Source organism: Haliotis rubra, unplaced genomic scaffold (genome assembly GCF_003918875.1).
Source record: "Haliotis rubra isolate DU_JTF1 unplaced genomic scaffold, ASM391887v1 Scf303, whole genome shotgun sequence".
NCBI lineage: Eukaryota > Metazoa > Mollusca > Gastropoda > Lepetellida > Haliotidae > Haliotis > Haliotis rubra.
The window spans coordinates 1,200,529-1,221,417 of record NW_025766973.1 but is presented as its reverse complement, the minus strand read 5'-3'; the positions used below and the strand labels follow the sequence as shown (position 1 = coordinate 1,221,417).

The 20,889-nt window shown below is 44.2% G+C and overlaps 1 protein-coding gene across 2 annotated transcripts in view; it reads left to right on the top strand.

Moving 5' to 3' along the window:
- The first annotated feature begins 2,873 nt into the window (after window positions 1–2,873).
- The window catches only part of LOC124282815, a 44,182-nt gene continuing 26,166 nt past the window's right edge, over window positions 2,874–20,889 (top strand). Inside the window, exons 1-2 of one of the 2 annotated variants that reach the window (XM_046718849.1) lie at window positions 2,874–2,938; window positions 3,270–3,332. In XM_046718849.1, the coding sequence (XP_046574805.1) occupies window positions 2,914–2,938; window positions 3,270–3,332 (88 nt within the window). In that variant the 5' untranslated portion in view covers window positions 2,874–2,913. The remainder of the gene's footprint in view (window positions 2,939–3,269; window positions 3,333–20,889) is intronic. The other variant, XM_046718850.1, reaches the window with a different exon arrangement.

Here is a 20,889-nt window from a genome sequence, read left to right as displayed (position 1 = left end):
TTCCAAACTTGGAAATCTCACATTTCCAAAATTAGAAATTTTTGGAAACATCATCTTTCCAAAATTGGAAATGTCTTGGAAACATCATCTTTCCAAAATTGGAAATGTCTTGGAAACATCATCTTTCCAAAATTGGAAATGTCTTGGAAACATCATCTTTCCAAGACATTTCCAAGCTTGTAAATGTGGATTTTTTTCCAGTGATATAGTGAGGGTCCTCGGGATGGAGATGACCTCGTCGACTCACCTAAACATGGGAGTGATTGACAGTACCATGATCATCCGCGTACACCCTTTCATTGTTGATGAACAGTTTGTCTCTTACCAGTCTGGCATTTTCACCCCTACTCTTTGCTTGTCTAAAGAGAGGGACTAACTTCTTCCTTCACTCATTCATTTCCCTCGGTAGTTTTTCATTCACTCCAATGCTGGTACCCCTCAGTTGAGTGGCGCAGATTTCTTCACGAGCTCCCGTTGCCTGAAGTGCGTGAAGCGCGCTATAATGGGCGCGTCCTGGACAACAGGTCAGACCCGAGACGGTGCACTCTATCCAGGGATATTTTCTCTTCAGTTTTCAGATTTTCTTTATTAAACGTTAACAATTGATCCTCAACATTTTCCTTGCTGGTCCCACTGAATGTAAGGTTGTTCCTCATTTCTCTCCACTGGAGATCTAGCATATCCTCGCGAACCTGATGTAGATCACTAGATAAATTGTCTATACACTCAATGTCTTTTCTGATCTTTCAAGCAATTTACATCATTTGTATGTTGTTTATTCATTGACTCAGTAGCTGAACGAATACTCTTCTGTAGTTCAATAACTTCATCATATCTAATGCTCATGAACTATCAGTCTAAGTAAACTTAGGCTCAGTACTATTCGTTACACTGCTATACTGAGTCTATCAAAACCTAGTAGAAGGTCGCGTCAGCTAACATTTTGGACTGACCAGTCAGAACACAGCTTACCAAATCGCGGAAGTTAACATTCGCACATACCGTTTGAACCTTTACCTAAAAAACTCGAACGATTCCGAATGCTATTTTCCGCACTATCGCTTCCGAGTGATACACGCAATGAGTAAACAAAAGCGTTTTTGTCAATATTCAAGGATGTCATCTTGCGAACATATAAGCAAATAGTAACCATGTCATTAGAAACCCATAAGTGTATATACTGCAGGTCAAATATTTGTGTTTTATGCGGATTTTCGTTTGTTGATAGATCAGTGTCAGCGACCAGGGAAGAGAAAATTCAAAAACCGTTTTGTAAGTCCCGCCGAACCCTAACAAGTAGTCGTTGTCTGATTGGTTAAAACCGTTCGACCTTCTACTAGGTTTTGTTAGACTCAGTATAGCAGTGTAAGGAATAATACTGAGCCTAAGTTTACTTAGACTGATGAACTGTACACTTTCCTGCAGTGATTTTATTGTCTCATCAGTCTTGTCAAGTCTACAGCTAAGTTGATTCATTTTTTAATTGATGTCACTAACTGCACTTTCAACAGCGTCGAGCTTATACAGTTTATGGATCATAACATTCATTTTATCCATCATGTCCTGATACTGCGAGGGTTGGTGGGTTTGTAGGTACTGGGAGTGAACCTGGGGCTGAGTCATGGGGGTAGCTCCGTGTATAACTCCTGGGGTTGGGAATAACTGTGATGAACACTGGGGTCCCCAGTTCATCTGGGGTGGAATTGAAGTCTGCATGTAGGTACCAGGGGAAGGTATCTGTGATGTCATATTGTGTTCTGTGAGAAGATTTAAACTGTCTAGGACAGGTTTCGGTGTTTGGGTGTGAGAGCTAGTCGGCTCGGTATGTTTACATATTTGTCTGTGGGTGTTGACAGTTTTTGTGCAGGCATCAGATAGTGTTCGCAATGTTCAATATATGGCTCCAGACAACACTTATGCGTTAAGACATGCAGAGCTCGGTGTTGATACGTCAGTGTGCAGCCGCCGAAGAACCGGGTTCGATTCCCCTCATGGGTACAATGTGTGAAGCCCATTTCTGGTGTCCCCCGATCCCGGTAGTCGCCTCTAACAACAAGCATGGGTTACTGAAGATCAAATTCTAACCTGGATCTTCACAGGTCGACTCATAGAACAGCAATACAAATTTTGATATTCGTACACTTAATGGAAAAGGCAGCTACCCCTGTGGAGGAACACAAACCATCTGAAAGGGAAACTTTCTTCGGAAGAATGAAAAATATGTCCAGGCATGACCACAAAGCTTGGTCAACGACATTCAAGGCAATTCACTTCAATTCATATCATGGATCAACAGTTATTTGCATTAACTTAGCTTGTCAAGCAGTTTAGGTCAGATTTTAAAGACTTGTCACTGTTATATCAGACGTAAAATCATGACACTTCTCCAAAGACTTCAATCCTAAGACCTCTTCTTCATTGCAAAATTTGAATTGATTGGCCCTGAAGTAATGAAATTTGATAGATTACTTCATTTTCTATTGTCTTTCTATAGGCACAGCAATATTAAGTCATCTCACGTTGTTATCTGAAAATTGATTTTTGAATTTCCAGAAAAGCTAGTTTTCACAAAACTATTATTCAAGGTGTTTGTCATTGCTTTATGGTCATTTAATTTCATAACGACAGTTCAAGCTATGTCTATAACACCACTGGTGATACAATCTTGACAAAAACTTTGAAGGATTTATATATTCAAAGAGAAATTGGTAGTCCTAATAGTATGTTTTTGGACAGGGTGGGTGGTGAAGGTCACGTGACCTTAGTCACTACGTCAGGGTCTATATGCAAGTAATAAGCTTTCCAGTGAAGAATAATATGTACACACCTGAGATGGATATTTGGCTCGTTAATTTAGCCACTTTTCTTACAGGCACCTACAAGGCTGTTCCGTGAAGACTCTAAAAGTTGGAAATGAAGATTGTGAAGAAGTTGAAAAGTGAGTAGACTTGTCTTTGAGTGTGGCTCGTTCTGTACACAGAATTACAAAGAGGTTGTCTGTCTAAACAAGGTTTGTTGCGTCATCTGTTAATGGAAACCTACTGGAGTTTACGACCATAGTAGTTTATTGTGTTGTAATGAACATTTAATCATTTTCTTTGAAGTGATACAATTATAGATTATGATATTTATATGATATTATCTAAGTGTGATGAGAATGTTTATCATTTTTCTGTTCTATTTTTTCTTGCAAAAAGGTTTGTACATAATATGGTCTCTATTCAATCATTTATAATTAAATATTTAGAACTCAGTTTATATGGTTCCAGGTGTTGCCATCTTGGTGCTCATTTCCTCGCTCATTGGTTTGGTGGGCAAAGCTTTATATAAATGTAAGTAGCATCTAACATTAAATAACAGTATCTTGAAACAGCAGAAGCAGTAGAATGGTACGGTACAAGCAGTAGAATGGTACGGTACAAGCAGTAGAGTGGTACAGCACAGTATATTGGTACAGCACAAGCATTATAGTGGTACAACACAAGCATTAGAGTCCCGGTTCGAGACAATTCTCTTGTCTTATTATGTTGAAAACGTCTCTAGAGATGAAATCGTATTTCGCTGGACACCAAAATGTCTGGCCACTCCATTTTGGGCCATTCCAGTCTCCATTATACCCACGGCGCGGAGACTCTGATTTTCTGTAAGCCGTGACATGACGTACGGGCTGTTTAGGTTGACATTACGTGTTTCCCATAAAAACAGAGGCTAGAGAATAATCAACCGTTCTTCAATATCATATGTGTGAACTTCAAAGCACATGCAAAAAGTGAGTATGTTCATTGTGCGCAAAGTGCACGTGCCACGCGTGATACGTGACATCAAATTTCATGCAGAGTGCTTTACTACATGTTTATTTAGGGTTATATTCATAACCATTCAAGTAACCTTTATTTTATGCAATATGTTATGCAATTACTTTTTCCGTTAGTATACATGAATAATCAACTCTCACTTTTGACATATCAGACTTAACGAACACGGAATAATCAGATAGTCAGAAAATTATCTACTGACATGTGGAGTACCAAGTCTTTATTTCCGGTACTGAAAGGCCACAGGCCTGTAGTACAATACATTTGCAAACAGTATTTACACGCACATGTAATGCACATGAAGAAGAGAAGATAATCAAGGGTAGCTTACATTGTGTTCTGAGATATATTCTGCTCTAAACAACATGGTATAGTAAGTAAACATGGACAAGTTTCGAAGTATTTTATGGTTTTTATTATTTAAAAATGCTGAGAATTTATAAAGGTGTAGATTGACAAAATAATATTTCTTAATATTCACCTTTCTCAGGGAATTATAAGCAGGGCACATTAAAAGAAAATGATATTCATCTTCTATTTGGTTAAGATCACAAAGTTTGCAAAATTTTATTTTCGTTTTTGACAGTTTTAAGTCTTCCACTTGCCATAATTAAAATCATGTGAAGAATACATCAGTCTACTTAACGCTCTCCTAAACAGCTTTACGTTTACACATGAAAGATAAATATCTGCGTCAAAAGTAAATTTAAACATCTTATAATACAAACATTTACAGAAGAAACCCAATTTGTGTGTCCATTTCTATCGAATAACATCATATTGTAACATTTCTTTGGTAGCCTATAAGAAGGCATCTCAATACATTTAACATGTATTTTATAGCTCTGGTAAATAAATAAGTGCATCGGATATCTATCACATTCTCTATACACCATTATATTCCTTGTATTGGGTTTAACACCAGGGAATATTTTACATGGCTTGCTTTCAATTGAACTCTTTAGATATCATTGTAATAATTCAAACCCCAGATTTCAGCCCCATACAATAAAATTGGCTTACTTTTTGCATCAAATATTTTAAAGTCTGAACTTAAATTTATGTCTCCAAGTACATTTGATTGTTTAAAGATACCAATCAGGACCTTTTGTGCTTGCAAGCAAGCGTAATTCAGATGTGTTGTCCAAGATAAACAATTACTGAAAAACATTTCCAAATATTTATACGAAATGGTGCATTCTAATTCATTACCTTTATACAACCATTTCTCTTTTTTAACAAACGTCCCCCTTTTTAAAAAAACTACTACTTTAGTTTTCATTCTATTTACAGTTAATTTGTATTTGTCACAATAAATCTCAAGTTCTTTGTAAACCTCCAACAGTGCTTGAGAATAGCACGATATCGTCCGCAAAACAGAAGAAAAATATGTACTAAGTCAGGGTGTAACTGTATTCCATAATCACAAGTGTTCTCAATTTGGGTTGCTAATTCGTTTATGAAAAATAGAATTAAAATGGGCTAAATATACAGCCTTGTCTTACCCCGAGTTGTAGTTCAAAAGAATCTGAGAACTCATTGTTTTTCTTAACACAAACGTTAACATTTTCATAGATATTATGAATCATCTTATTTTCGTTTTCGTACTTGGAGCATGGGTATTAAAATAGGCCATAGCTTTTGTCTGTCCACTGAATCATATGCTTTTTTCAAAATCAACGAAAAGAGCATAGAGCTTACCGACTTTGCTGTTTAGGTATCTCTGTATAATACTTTGTAATATAAACATAATGTCATTAGTCGTATATCCATGTCTAAATCCAGCCTGAGATTCATGTATTTTATTCAGTGCCTCTCTCCAAATTACTAATATTGTGTTAATAATAGAAGTGAAAACCTTCCTAGAAATACTCAAAAGACTAATGCCTCTGTTATTATTTGGATTATCGAGACTGTCTAGCTTATGGACCGGGACAAAAATCCTGATTGTCCAACTAGTTGGAAAAGTACCATTTTCAAATATTATATTGAATAATAATTCTAGTGGGTTTTAAGCATTTAATGCTGTCCAAAATCTATTCCCTAATAATAGGACAATCCACCATATGTTTTGTCAGGAGATGTTGACAAAGTGTTATTCTCAGTTTCGAAGTTGAAAAGATTTCGAAAATGTCGATGCCACTCATTCGTACAAATATTGTTTGGGTATTTTTTTGCTACGGTAGAATTGTTCAAAGTTTTCAGTTCAAACTAAAACCTTTTTGAGTGCCATATGCTATTTTCTATGTCTAACCGCTTTTCTTTATAGTAGCCAAGTCGCTTTTGCTTACACACTGCATTATATTCATTTCTTATCTGACAATGTTCTTCAAATGACCTCTTATATTCCGATTTTCTAAACTTATTTAATAACTTACATCGTTTAGTTACAACTTTCTCACATGCCATATCATACCATTTGTTGACATTTCTTTGATGTGCCAATCTTGTCTTTTCATATTTTCCGCAGCTAAAATGTGAGCATTAGTGATATAATTAATGGCGTCATCAGTAATCAACTGATTTATCAAGTAATAATACACTGGGAGCATTAGTGAGATATTTAATGCTGTCATGATATTTTTGTGAATGCGTAATCAACTGATTTATCAAGTAATGATTATCAACATGATCAGACCATAGGTTCTCTCTAAATTGTTCAGCTTTATCGGTTTCCCAGAAAAACGTATAAGCATTAATCATTGGGTGCTCTAGGTTGCTACCTCGTTTGGGCCAGTTTAATTCATAATATATCCCTCAGTTCTTATAAATCAAATTCTTCCATTTTCACCCCGTGCAGGTTGGCTACTGCCTCTGCACATTACGCTTTTGTCAGGTCAGCTCGGCCCCTGCCATTGCTTCCATCTCGGGTTGTCGCCCCTGCAACCAATCTTATAAAATATTTAGTAAGTAGCAACCGAGCCAGCTCCCAATTATGTGCCAAATTATTCTGTGAGTATATATATATTCATGTATAATAAATCTCATTTATAATAAATATAATTCATTCTTGCTTGTGTTGTTTCCGCGCAAAATGTAAATATTAATGTTTTTGTTTGTGCAGAAACAAGTCGTACGTATGTTATTCATTTATTTTCTAGGCATAACTACATCAACATTGTTATACCATAGCGTACTATTGCACTTCCTATTGTACTATATTTTTCTACGTAAGTTTACATAACTTCAATAATTGCTGCACTATTTCCCCACTACAATCCGCTAATTTCCTTAGTACTTCCTTGAATTTAGCTTCTCTCACGGCATTTAGTTTCGTATTCTACTTCCCTTTAGGCGCCTTACATCGGGCTTTTTTATAGTAATGTTAATTAGCATAGTAGTAGATACAATGACTGTCCGGGACCAAGTCCAACAAAAGCCTCTGCAAAGCCTTATTTCCCAAATAAGGCTTTGGTCGGACCCTTAGCTCTTGCTACCATTGTATCTACTACTTTTGAGCCCCCGTTGATTTCCCGCCCACACGTGGCACTATGTCACGTTGACATCGATGAAACAGTTTAATGTGAATCGCCTATGATCTCTTTGGTGTTCGTAATAAAGTCTTGCCGGGCTTTTTGTATCCCCTGTTCTATGTACTTTTTTTTCTCGTCCTCGCTGATAGAAGACTTACGAGACTTGGACCGAATCTCTTGTTTCATTTTGTCATATTTTGTGAGTTCAGAGAGGATTGAACGAAACTCCTCCTCCGAGATCTTACTGTCAGTGAGTGCCGTGGAAATACGCTCACTTCTCATGTTCAGCTTTGCTTCGGCCAGAACCCTGATCTCGTCGTGTGTTTCAACGCCTTACGATGCAGTCTGCGGGATGCAAACTTAAGCACCAACCCTAACACCCCTGTCACCCCAGCTGTTATTTCAATGCCTAGCACTATAGGTGCAGCCACGATGGTAGCTAACAACCCAACACCTGCCGCCCCTAGCCCCATGCTGGTTGCCATAAGGGCAGTATCAGTCCCGTCCACGCATTGAAAGCTCTATGGTACTTCTTATATAGTGCTGTCCGCGTGTCGCGGTCTTGTTCTAGTTGACGTTTTACATCACATAACTGCCTCAAGCGGAACCCGTCTACGGTTTCCAGGGTCTTCGCTACTTCCTCTACGACTGGGTACAGCCCCATCCTATAATATATATTACGAAAGATATTTTAATTGGGTTTCATTTAACCTTAGATTAATGTACTTAAAGCTGATAATGCTTAGATTAATGTGCGTGTAAAAAAGCAGGGTCTTAAAATGAAGGCCATTAAAGAGACGAACTCCATCAAGGCTTGCTAAAGGGTCGTTTCCCGATACCTTAGTAATACGACAACGTTGGTTATTACACCTGTCTTCCCAATTTATCACCATATCCTCTGTAATGTAAATATACACCCCAGGCGACGGGCTATCTCCGAGATAGACGTCTATGATTAATGTGTAGGTTTCCGCGACACTTCTATTTAATTGGTAACTGAGAAATTTGATCTCTGTCTTTACCTTCTCACTGGAAACTAACATGTTACCCGAGAAGTCTGGTATTGGTAGGACTCGTACACTAGATTCCGGAACAAACGATCCTAGAAATATGCTGTTGTTCTTAATCTCGGAGATAGTATTATTTTTTTTCAAGGAGATATAAGGTGAGGTGAGGGTTAAGTTGGCTAACCATTCAGGATCTTTAAAATCTGTTAACGGCACCCGTCTATACACGTTGTCTTTGAAGTGCAGGATGTATAAGGTGTCTTCCTCACCAGGCTGATCGAATCCCTCCGTGTCCCCTAGGTCGTTAAGAGTAGTGTTGGGGCGAAGCCAAGACATTACTATAATACTATTACGATATAATTTCCAACTGGTTTTCTGATAATAGTTCAGGGGTGCACTTCAACCCCATGAAGTGTATGTTGTCGGGTAGGAATATCTTGGTTAGTGATATCGTGTCTTCTACGATCACGGTGACACCCTGCAGACTGGTTTTGGAGTCGACACCCACCCGCACGTAAACGTTGCAAACGTGATACTGGTGTTGTTTCCCCCACCGGAGTTTGACCCCCTTCACGATCTCGACATCATCCCGCGATGGTTCCCCTAGGTAGACTTGGATGACCAGTGTTGAGTTCGCCGGTAGACTCTCCAGGATCTTGACCACGCCTTCGAATTCAGACACCAACTGCAATACAACGTTTTGCATGCCCGGTTTACCGATAGCATATGGGCTGCCATACTGGCGAGTGGGACTGATGACTACGCTACGTCTCTGAGTCGGGACGTAAGCCACTAGCAGGGTTCCGTTGTTCACGACTTTGTTTAGGTGGTTGTCTTTGTTATCCGTGAACACGTAGGGGGAGCCGAGCCTAATATTGAGAAACCAGTCGGTTTTATCGGGTAATAACACCCACTTGTCATCTTCGGTGAAGACGAGCGTATATGGCTTGTTTCGGGCGACGGTAGTGCTCTCAACATCGGTTAAGTCGAACAGTTTGCCCCCGAACGATGGGTATATTATCCATTTATCATCCCCGGTGGTGACTAGGGTGTACTTAGTGTTGACTACCGCTCTTGTGGTATCTACTATATCACTTAGGTTGCTAGTACCACCGATGGAGGGGACTTCAACGCGTTTGTAAATGCTGTTTTTCAGTTGCAAGGCGTACAATTTACCATTTACTCCGGGGTCGTCGAATCCGCGTGTGTCCCCGAGGTCGGAGATCCCCACATTGATGCATTTTTTCAACTTCATTCCAGGGCCTTGTGCGTTGGTCATTTTATGTGCAGCGTTATGCTGAGGTATCCTATATTCACGGGATTGTGATTTATATCTAACACCGATATTATCAGCTCAGGTATGTTGCCCTGAGTCAACCTCTTATACTGCTGCGGTGAAAACGACTCAGTTCTACCGTCGTTGTATTTCTCCGTTTTCACTGGTACGGCTCTCAGTATAGTGGAAGGGTGACCCCCTTGAATGTTGTCCGTTGTGCTCACCTGGTTGAGATGAATGCACAGCTCTCGGTACGGTACTAGGTCGGGTAACTTCACACCTGTGGCGGTAGTCGTTGGTTTTATCTCGTCCGGCGGCATACCGAGTGTCCTCGCCAATGGTCGGCTGAGCCTCAAGGAGTTTCTTCCGTTGTTGATTAACACCACTGTGCCGTTTGAGTCGTTCATCTTGAGTTCGGCTCCCAGGGGCTTGAAGACCTCGTCGCTTAGCGAGCACACGCTGTAGTAGCCATGAGTTATCTGGTTGCGATCGCCACCGATGATCAGCTTATTGTTGTTGGCGTTGATGTTAGTCCATCGCGGTAGGTAGGTGATATCGCAGAGTGCGACTTCGAGTTGACCTGACGTGTTATCGATCGCGTGCGTCAGCTGAACGGCCTCACCGCTCGTTATTCCTGGAAGTGTTATGTACATGTTAGAGTATATATGCTCATTATATAATAGTTTCAAAATGTACTCCCCTGGTGTGTTTTACCCTAAACTGGGCATAGATTTCCCCCACATGAAGATCGTGGTCGCTGCTGGGTTGTATTTCTACGCTCAGTTCATAGATGTGTTCGGCCAGTATAAGTTTTCGGTGACTAACGCTAAGGTAGTTCATGCTTGGTTCAACAAACCGATGCAGTTCTGGCAGAATCAACTCAACTTCGCCGTGTGGTGCGCTACAACGCGGTGTGGTGTGACATTGACAGACACTCGGCGTGGACCGCTGAGTCAGTCTGTGTTCACGTTTCACGTGTACTACCAGGTCAGGCGTATCCTCAAAGAGATCAGCGCCCCGCTCCCACAGGAAAAGGCGTGGAACCCAGTAAACAACCAGTACGATAGACGGGCCTACGAACGTATTTGCAACGAATTCGAACTAAACACGAAGACGGATTGGCGTTTGCCGGGACCGAACCTCAGGTTGGGTATCCCCATCGTTCACAACATGCCCCTCGTGGATGCCAGCGAGAAGATGAAAGAATGGGGATACAAGTCGTATCATCACCTCACAACCAACGAGTGGGATGACCGTTACATGGCTTTCGACAACAGCAAGGATTACCGAGTCTGGAGGTTCGAGCAGGGGGCAGCGGATGACTGGAAAATGTTCATGCTGGACACATCGAAAGGGTTCACTCGTGCTGGGGTAATCAGGTTAAACGACTCGATTCGAACGTACGTGTGGGCGCTGTTGGGTGCGCAGACGCAAACGCGTTCCAACATCCTCGGTAAGGGGACTGCTTACGACGCTCAGAAACAGTTCGTTGTCAACGTTGAGGATGCTATCAATGCTCCAGTTGATCTCCCGAGTGCCATCAAACGCTACCAAGACGTGTTGGAATACGCCAGGTCGAAAGTCGACTACGTCTTCGACGTGGGGCTGTACATGGCTCCGAGCGATATGCAACTGAGAGTAAAAAAAGTGGGGGCTACAACAACGAAATAGTCATAGCCACGGCGGACCAAAAGTTGGGCATCAATTTTGATGTCAACGTCCCCCACGTCCCACCACCCACGACCGGCGAAACGGGTGTAGTCGTACCACCCCCAGAGCCTAGGGCTCAACCCACACCCCCTGTGGGGTCACACACACCTGCACACGTTCAGCAGCACATCGATCGTAAAACAGCCCTGGTGGTTGGTGGGGTCGCGGTCAGGTTGGGGCTCATTTGGTTAAAAATTCCTTAGCCGCTACGTACACCAAACCCGCCACGGCGACGATGGCTGCCCACAGGTTTTGACTGAGCCATGTGGCAGTTTTAGCCAGAGCGCTCAGCAGCCACGAGACGATGCTACCCAGGATGCCGGGCAGGGCTTCGGCAGCCTTACCAGCCAGTTTAGCCAGGGCCTCCCCTAGGGATTTCAGGTGTTTTTTTATCCAGTCTTTGACACCCCCACCACTTGGTGGTGTGCCGCCGGCAGGCGTGGGGGTACCCCCACTCAATGACACCACCAGGGTTGATATGATGAAGCCCAATGCAGTCAGAATGCTGGCGATGGTTATGCCTTGCTCTCGGAAGAGGATTCGGATCCTGTCAGCTAGCGTGGTGTCCTCATTTAGGACTCGATCGATGGTTTCCCGTACACGACTGATCTGGGATCAGAGGGCTTCCTGGTTCGAGGAAGCGGATTCAAACCGAGTCCGTCTCTCATCTTCCAAGTTTTTTATTCTCTCCTCGATACGACGTTTCATATCATCATCTTCAGTTTCGGTGAGTTTTATTTTCTTGCGAGCGATGCGAACGTCGACTTCGTTCAGTTTCCCCATGTTGTTAATGAGTTCTCCGCGTACATGTTTCAAGGCTTCGTCTAGGCCTCGCAGTTCCCTCAGGGGAAATTCGAGCCCCGGCAAGGGTTTGTTATGGTACGTGGCCAATATTTTTTCGATACTGTCCGATGTTTCTTTAGCACGTTGGGGTATATCCCCTTCACCGCTGAGTTCAGGCCTGGCTGCTTGCAGATCTTGGACGACCTTCGGGGGAAACTTAGGTCATGCACCAGCGTAATCTATGAAGCCTAGTTCATCACGGATCAGTTGGCTCCCACCAGGGCGACTGGTGAGTGTTGACAAAGCATATGTCTTCCCGTCTTTTTTCATGATATCGACCCCCGGGTGAGCCTTCAATCGCAGTGTGCCCTTCTTATCGACGGTAAACTTGGCATAGTCTCGCACCAACGGCTTGATGTTGTCTCTATTTTCAACTGCGTCGTAATAATCGTCGACGGCCGGCTGTACAAGTTCAGCACTTAAGGGGTTGTTCGTGAATGTGGTGTCATCCTGGGCACTTTCATCCCACATATCATCCATAGGTATGTATTCAGCCATTATTTAGTATTAAAACTTATATATTTCATTTATATAACAATGTATGGTAGAAAACTAGATCCTTTGAGAAGATCAAGAGAGCCCCTAGGCATCAGAGCCGTGCGCCAGTCGGTGACCATCACCAACAATCCCAGCAAGATAGACCAGAATCAAACGCTGCTGGTTAGATTCCCAAACCTTGGTGAGAATGACCTCATTGTACCAGGCACGGTTCGACTGGCGTTCAACCTCACGTTGACCTCCGACAACGACAAACGCGAGCTAGTGCGGAACGTAGGTCGAGCCATCATCAAGAAAACCACCATCAAGATCAGCGGTAACGAGGTGCTGAGCATCGACGACAGCGACGTGTTTCACTGCTACGGGGACCTCTGGAAAACCGAGGGAGAACGCGTCAATCACGTGTACCAGGGTATCAGCAAATCGACTCGGTTGCGTATGGGATACAGCTTCACACAAGACCAGCTAGACAAGATCTCGGATGGTGACAAGGCCATCGCCCAAGCGTACGGGAACAGGTTCTGCGTGCCGCTCGACTTCGAGTTGCTCACGTCACACGCGCCGTTTTACAAGGCCGCGCTGGGTGATAGGCTCGAATACGAGCTAACGTTTAACGACTACAGCAAAGTAGTGCTACGCCGAACGGCGATGAGGCCAGTTACGTCATAGACAACATCTCTCTGGAGTTCGACATGGTCACTAGCCCGGAGCTGGCCAGGCAGGTTCGAAGCCAGTACTCGGGGAAGGTGGCCATCCTGTACGATCGCATACTGAGGCATAGATCAGTCGTGCGGGATAAGAGCGACACTGTGTGGAATATCAACCTGAACGTGCCAGCGCGATCGATGAAAGGCATCCTGGTCGTCCCCGTGGAGGATTACGAGCCATTCCAGAGGGACAGCGAGAAGTTTTTCAACCCCGAGATTGAAAAGGTGGAAGTGACCATCGAGGGCGTGCCCAACCAGCTGTTCAGTCATGGTATGAGGGCATACCAGCAGTGGGATGAGATAAAAAAGCTACCGGCCATCAAACAACACCCATACATAACCAAAGACCTGGACCTATCCTCCGTGCAGATCGGCGAATACCTGACCACCAAGTACGCGCTGTGGTTGGACATGCGATCCACGGATGACGATAAACTGCACGGTAGCGGTCGCCGCATCGATAACAGCAGTGAGGGGATAACAATCCAGATTACCAAGAACCCGCTGGCAAGTTGAAATTATATCTGTACGTTATTATGGACGCGCAACTTAATATAGACAATGGGAGATTCGTGCAAGCCATCTACTGATTTGCCTACTGATTTGCCCCGCGACCCACACTGCGCCATAGTGTGCGGGCAGACTGGTTGTGGGAAGACCGTTTTCGTGTTGGATATGTTGGAGGGGTACTACAGGGATGTTTTCGACAACATCGTTATCATGTGCCCTACTCTGAGCAAGAATAAAACTTACACGGAAAGACCTTGGGTGATGACGGACCCGGACGTACACAGAGTCGACCCGGGACCACGTCTGCAGGACTGGTTGAAAGCTTACCATATGAAATTTAAAGGGGAGTCGACGCTGTTCATACTGGATGACTGCAGCGCTAATCGTGAGATAACAAAAAAGAGAGACATGATATCGTACCTGGCCTTCTCCGGCCGGCACGCAAATCACAGCGTCTGGGTGCTAACGCAGAAGTTCAACTCGGTGTTGAAAGACCTCAGGGAGCAGACGCGATGGGTGGCCTTATTTCACTGCAAGGACAGGGATTCGTTCGAGGAGTGTTTGAGAGAGAACGATGTGATGAGCAAATTAGAACGGGAACAGGTGAAGAAACAGCTCGCTGAAACTAAACACGCTAAGCTAGTGCTCAAGACCGACCAACCCGTGGCCTATAGGGTGTTTTAGCTTAGCAAAAGCTTAGCAAAGCTTAGCAAATGCTTAGCATTTAGTTATAGCTATGGTATTTGAAGTGTTCGTCGTGTGCAACTTAACCTTCATTTCTCTGTGTTTTGTCTGCATAGGGTATTATATTGTTAAAACTAAAACTTACTTGTTACATTATAAGATGGAGTGTGATGAACTACTCGAACAACTGTTGGTGCCAGTGAGTGATGATAAGCGAGGGGATGATGATAAGCGAGAGAAACTGGTGGCATTGGCTGTTGGCGGCAAAGCCAAACAATACTTTGGGGAGTACACTCACGATAAAATTCACAAAATGTCAGCCGAAGAAATCAATAAGCTGCACGCTAGATACGAGTCTAGACTCGGGGCAGAAATGACAAAGACAATAGGATCGGCTATGACCCAGATATACACTGGTATTGCGTCGTACTTCCTTCCCATCCCCCCGGAGCGCCGACTTTACCTGTGGGAGGACCTCGAGAAAGACCCTTTTATCGAACACGCCTTGAGCTCTATCAGCTGCCAGCTGTACCACAAATACGGTATGTTGTTAGCCCCGGTGACGGCGGCGATTATCACGGCAAAGCATTGTCAATTTGAGAGGAAAAATAATAATAATAGTATAGATGGATGCTGCACAGGAGGAGATGGGGGAGACCCCCAAGGAGGAGACCCCTTCAGAGGAGACCCAGACCCCCAGGGAGGAGATGGGGGAACCCCAACCCCCTACAGTCACCAGGTAGAAGAATCCTAAGAGAGTAGCTGCCGGTAAAAAAAGGTGGTGTAACCTACTTAAAATTATCACGGTGACTCACCCGACCCGACTCTTGTTGGCTGTAGGCGTAACTGCTGCCGTGGTTATCTCATGGTTATATACACGACACAGGGATCCCAAGGATCCTGGGGATCCGGTCCCACAATTAGAGGTCAACCCACATATCATGTTATAATTTAATATTTTATATCATATACATAATGTCTGAGGGGAAAACGTTCGTCAACGACGCATACCACGCCACCGTGGTCGCCAATCTAGCCGTAGGGTATGCTAGGTTGACCAAAATCAAGCTAGATTTCAACCTGCAGGATATGGGTATGCTCATAATGAACCTTGGTATGGCGATGGCCACAAAGGACATCCTAGTAAAACAAGGGATACTACCTGAAAATATTATGAAGTAAATATAGGATGGCTACGATTGCCATGATGGTCGGTGGTGCGTTAATAAATGCCCTAGCATTTTCCGGGAGTAATTTCGTCTTCTCGAAACTACGAGAGTCACACGCGGCTGAAATACAGGAAGAAAGGAAGCGACATAACCTCGCTATTGAGAAATTACAGGCCGCACAATCCGAGTACGCTAAAAAACGCCTCCAGAGGATCGATTACATTAACCAACAGCTCAGGCTTGAAAACCATGCCGTTCAAACATTCCACGATGTCGACGAGGCAGCGAGAGAATACTACCTACTAACTGGTAAACGGTTGGAACCGCTCAATAAACCCACACTCGCTCAGTACTACACACCATCCAAGGGGCAAATGGACCGTGAACTGGTCTTCATAGCGCAGCGACTGCGTTGGTTGCAATACAATTAGACTAAGTACTCATATAAGTATGCTAAACATGAGACCTGCTCCATACCGATGCGAATACATACTTATGGGGAAGAAAGAAGCCTGTGATAGGAGATGCAGGACCGAGGGGTACTGTTGTTTCCACATGGGAAGTCCTAACTACACGTGTTCTGTGTGTGGTATAGGGGTTAAAGGGCACTACTGCCTATGCAAAGCTCACGGGGCGAACGTAGTAAGACATCATCTCATCTACGAGAATAAAAAGGCCTACATAAAAGAACGTAGGCGCCTCCTCAAGATAGACCCCCAATTAGAGCCTGTGCACACTTAGGTATAGCTATGTTTGTGGAAATTGACCCCAGGGAAAGTATACCCGTCATCGAATCTCTGGTTAAAAACATACTCAAAGATGAACTGAACTTATGGGGACGCTTCAGATTTCAGGTCATATTGGAAGTGGCATGGATTAAAGAGGGTGTTAAGTATACTCTCCCCTTCACATGTGGGCGGGACATCACGACTCAATAGCAAATAAATTGTTTTACAAGTATACAGGAATACCTGCACAACTTCAAGGAATACTATATCCAACAGTGTAAGTACTGGATTGAAACGGCCCATCTAGTGATTTTATGAGCGCCTCACTATATTTTTTATCAGTTACCTCCCTTTTCTGTGGTCCAATTAGACATTGATTCTCTTAGGTGTGTACGCAACTATGACTACTATACGTGAGCTCAAACAAATCGCCAGACGCCGTGGTGTGATCGGGTATTCTCGAATGAGGAAGCCAGCCTTGTTGAGATTACTAGGTTTAGGAGCCCCTCCCACGGTAAAACAATTAAAAATCCAGGCAAAACAGCTTGGGCTCACGGGTTATTCAAACCTGGGGAGAGCCGGGTTAGTTGCATTGTTATCACATGACCCCGTAGCAAAACCTCCCACTGTAAAACAATTAAAAGCTCAGGTACGCAATTTGGGTTTAGGTGGATATTCCCGTATGAGGAAACCACAGCTTGTAGAACTATTACGGCAGAATAGAGCTATTGACCTACAGTTCGTGCGCACTGAGCGCACTGTAGGCAACTATTTGAGAGGCTGGCGCATGCATGTTGATAGGAATATAGACATCACAGATATCAAGCCTCTGATAGCTGATAAGGTCAACCATGAACTACATGATCTTGGAAGTATCAAATTTCAGATCACAGTTAAAATGTCGCTCGATAAGCAGGTAGGGGGAGGGGTCACTGAGTACGTTCAGCCTTACTTCAGAGGTAGGCAAGAAATCGTCACGCATACAGAGACCATAGACGCATCAATCAATACCAGTTTTCAGCAGATACGAGAATACCTAGAACGCTACACACACTTGGGGTCCGGGTGGGCTGTAGATAAAATCGATAATGTCTATCTAGACATAGCTAACTACGTGACGTTCAGAGGAGGGTCATACCTAGACTTGCCCCCCTACTATAAGAAAAAACAGGCCATGGTAAACGTCAAGAATAGAGGAGACGATTGCCTGAGGGTAGCTACTAGGTCAGCCTTGTTTCCAGCTGACACTCATTCAGACAGGCTTTCTAGCTATCCCCAAGATGATGGGCTCAACTGGGATGGTATAGATGAACCAACCCCCATATCCCAGATCACTAAAGTAGAAAAACAGAATAATCTAGCTTATAACGTCTTTGGGCATGAAGGCAACACAACAATAGTACACAGGGTCAGCCCAGTGTTGGGGGAGGAGGGCCGCCAAGTTATCAATATATTCATGATCCAACGAGGTGAAAAGTATCACTACACGTGGATAAAACATCTCAGTCGAAACACGTTGGGAAAAAACACTTTTGTGTGCGATGCCTGCACGGTTTCAGCCGAGCTGATTTATTAGAATCCCACCGGGAGGATTGCCAAGGTGTGGGGCAGACGGCCATACGAGTCGACATGCCTAAGGAAGGTGACAATATCCTAAAATTCAGCAACCACAAGAACCAAATGTCTGTGCCTTATATCATCTACGCCGACTTTGAAGCCTTGGTCAAACCCGTTGAGACTGTTGGGGGTACCCCAACCACACTCAAAACACAGGAGCATGAAGCCTGTGGGTTTGGATACGTTGTCGTCCGTTGTGACGGGGAAACGAAAGCTCCGGTAGTGTACAGGGGTCCCGACACGGCTGAAAGGTTTTTAAAGTGTTTGTAGGAGGAAGAAAAAATTATTAGGAATACACTGTACACAATCGCTCCCATGCGTATGACCCGAGCCGACCGACTAGCTCACGCCTGTAGCACTAATTGTCACGTGTGTGACTCACCACTTAACAGTGATTCGGTGAGAGATCACTGTCACGTAACCGGTAAGTATAGAGGCGCCGCTCACAGCGCGTGTAACCTCAAGCTTAGAATCAACCCCAAGATAATAAACATCCCCGTGGTCTTTCACAACTTGAGAGGGTACGACTCTCATTTGATCATGCAGGCCATCGCGAAAATCGATGGCAATATAACGTGCATCCCCAACAACATGGAGAGATACATCTCCTTCAGCTTAAACGGCCTGAGGTTCATCGACTCAGTTCAGTTCCTCCTGTCGTCACTCGACAGTCTGGTCAAGGCCAACGATACCTTCCCTATTACCGATTGATACACAGACGCCGAGACTAGACCCCTGCTGATGAGGAAGGGTGTGTACCCCTATGAGTACATGGATGGTTGGGCCAAGTTCGCCGAGACCAGACTACCCCCCATCATAGAATTTTACAGCAACCTGACCGACTTGGCAATATCCCAAGACGATTACTCACACGCTATTAACGTATGGAATAAACTGGGTTGTAAGAATCTGGGTGACTACCACGACCTGTACTTGAGGACAGATGTACTGCTGTTAGCCGACGTGTTTGAGACGTTTAGGCGGACATGTTTCAAGCAGTATAAACTCGACCCCGCATGGTATTACACCAGCCCAGGTCTGTCGTGGGATGCCTTGCTTAAAAAGACCGGAGTTAAGTTGGAATTGCTTACAGATTATGACATGCACCTATTCATTGAGAAAGGCTTGCGAGGTGCGATCTCCATGGCAACCAAACGATACGCGAAAGCAAATAATCAATACGTGAAAGGCTACGATCCGAGCAAGCCAACCAATCACATTCTCTACCTCGACGCCAACAACCTGTACGGCTGGGCCATGAGCCAGTATCTACCCACAGGGGGATTCGAATGGGCGTCACATGAGGTCGATGTTATGAGCATCGCACCAGATTCGAACAAAGGTTATATCCTCGAGGTTGACTTGGAGTACCCCAAGGCATTACACACATCACACAACAGTTACCCCCTGGCCCCCGAACGTATGAGGGTTAACCCAGACTGGATGTCTGAGTACCAACATAACTTGTTAGGTGGGCGGGTGGCAGACGTTGAAAAACTCGTGCCCAACTTAATGAATAAGACCAAGTACATCGTTCACTATCGCAACCTACAGCTGTACCTGTCGTTGGGTATGAGGCTGACCAAAATACACAGGGTGCTCATGTTCAACCAGAGCCCATGGATGGAGCCCTACATCAGAATGAACACAGACCTACGAAAGCTTGCCACCAGTGACTTTGAGAAAAATCTCTATAAGCTCATGAACAACTCGGTGTTTGGTAAGACTATGGAGAACCTGAGGAAACGCGTGACCGTGAAGCTGGTTCGGTCGAATGAGGAAGACAAGCTCAGGAGACTGATAGCCAGTCCGGCATTCAACCGTAGCAAGATATTCACCGACGACCTAGTTGCCCTACACATGGAGAAAAGCCACATAAAATTCAACCGGCCTGTTTACGTGGGGATGAGCATCCTCGATTTATCCAAACACCTGATGTACGACTTTTACTACAACGAGCTTAAGAAACAGTACGACGACAGGTGTGAAGTGCTGTACACTGACACGGATTCCCTGCTGATGGAGATTCGAACCGAGGACGTGTACGAGGACATGAAGAAACACCTCGATTTGTACGACACCAGCGACTACCCCAAGGACCATGCCATACACAGCACGGTAAATAAAAAGGTCCTAGGTAAGATGAAGGACGAGTGTGCTGGCACGCCCATAGCCGAGTACATAGGTTTGAGACCTAAGATGTACTCCATCCTGAAGGCCGACAATAGTGAGATCCGGAAGGCTAAGGGTGTTAAGAAGTACGTGGTTAAACAACACATCAAACACGCCAGATTCAAGGAAGCCCTGTTCAAGACCCGTACCTTTAGGCATAAAATGAACACACTTAGAAGTGATGGTCATAGGATATACGGACTTACTATAAACAAGACGTCCCTGTCGCCGATGGACACTTAACGTTGGATAGCTATTGATGGGATAAACACGTACGCGTACGGGCATGAGAAAATTGAACCAAGAACATAGATGTATATATGTCTGGGAACCAGAGAAAGTTTGAGGCTATTTACTATAGCCCGCGTGGCTACTGGAAAGGAGCTAGCGCTGTAGATAAGCTGGCTAAAATGGCGCGAGTACCCCCGGAGGAGGCCAAAGCGTGGCTTGAAAAACAAGCCCTGTAGCAGATCTATTTGCCGCCACCACGCTACGTGCCTAGAAGGAAGTTTGGTATTAACATACCTAATAGCGTTTACCAGGCAGACCTACTGTTCCTACCCCACGACAAGAGGTACAAGTATGCCTTAACCATAGTGGACGTAGCCAGTCGCTACAAGGAAGCCGAACCCTTGACCGCGAAAGATTCTGCCCAGGTAGCCAGAGGATTCGAACGCATA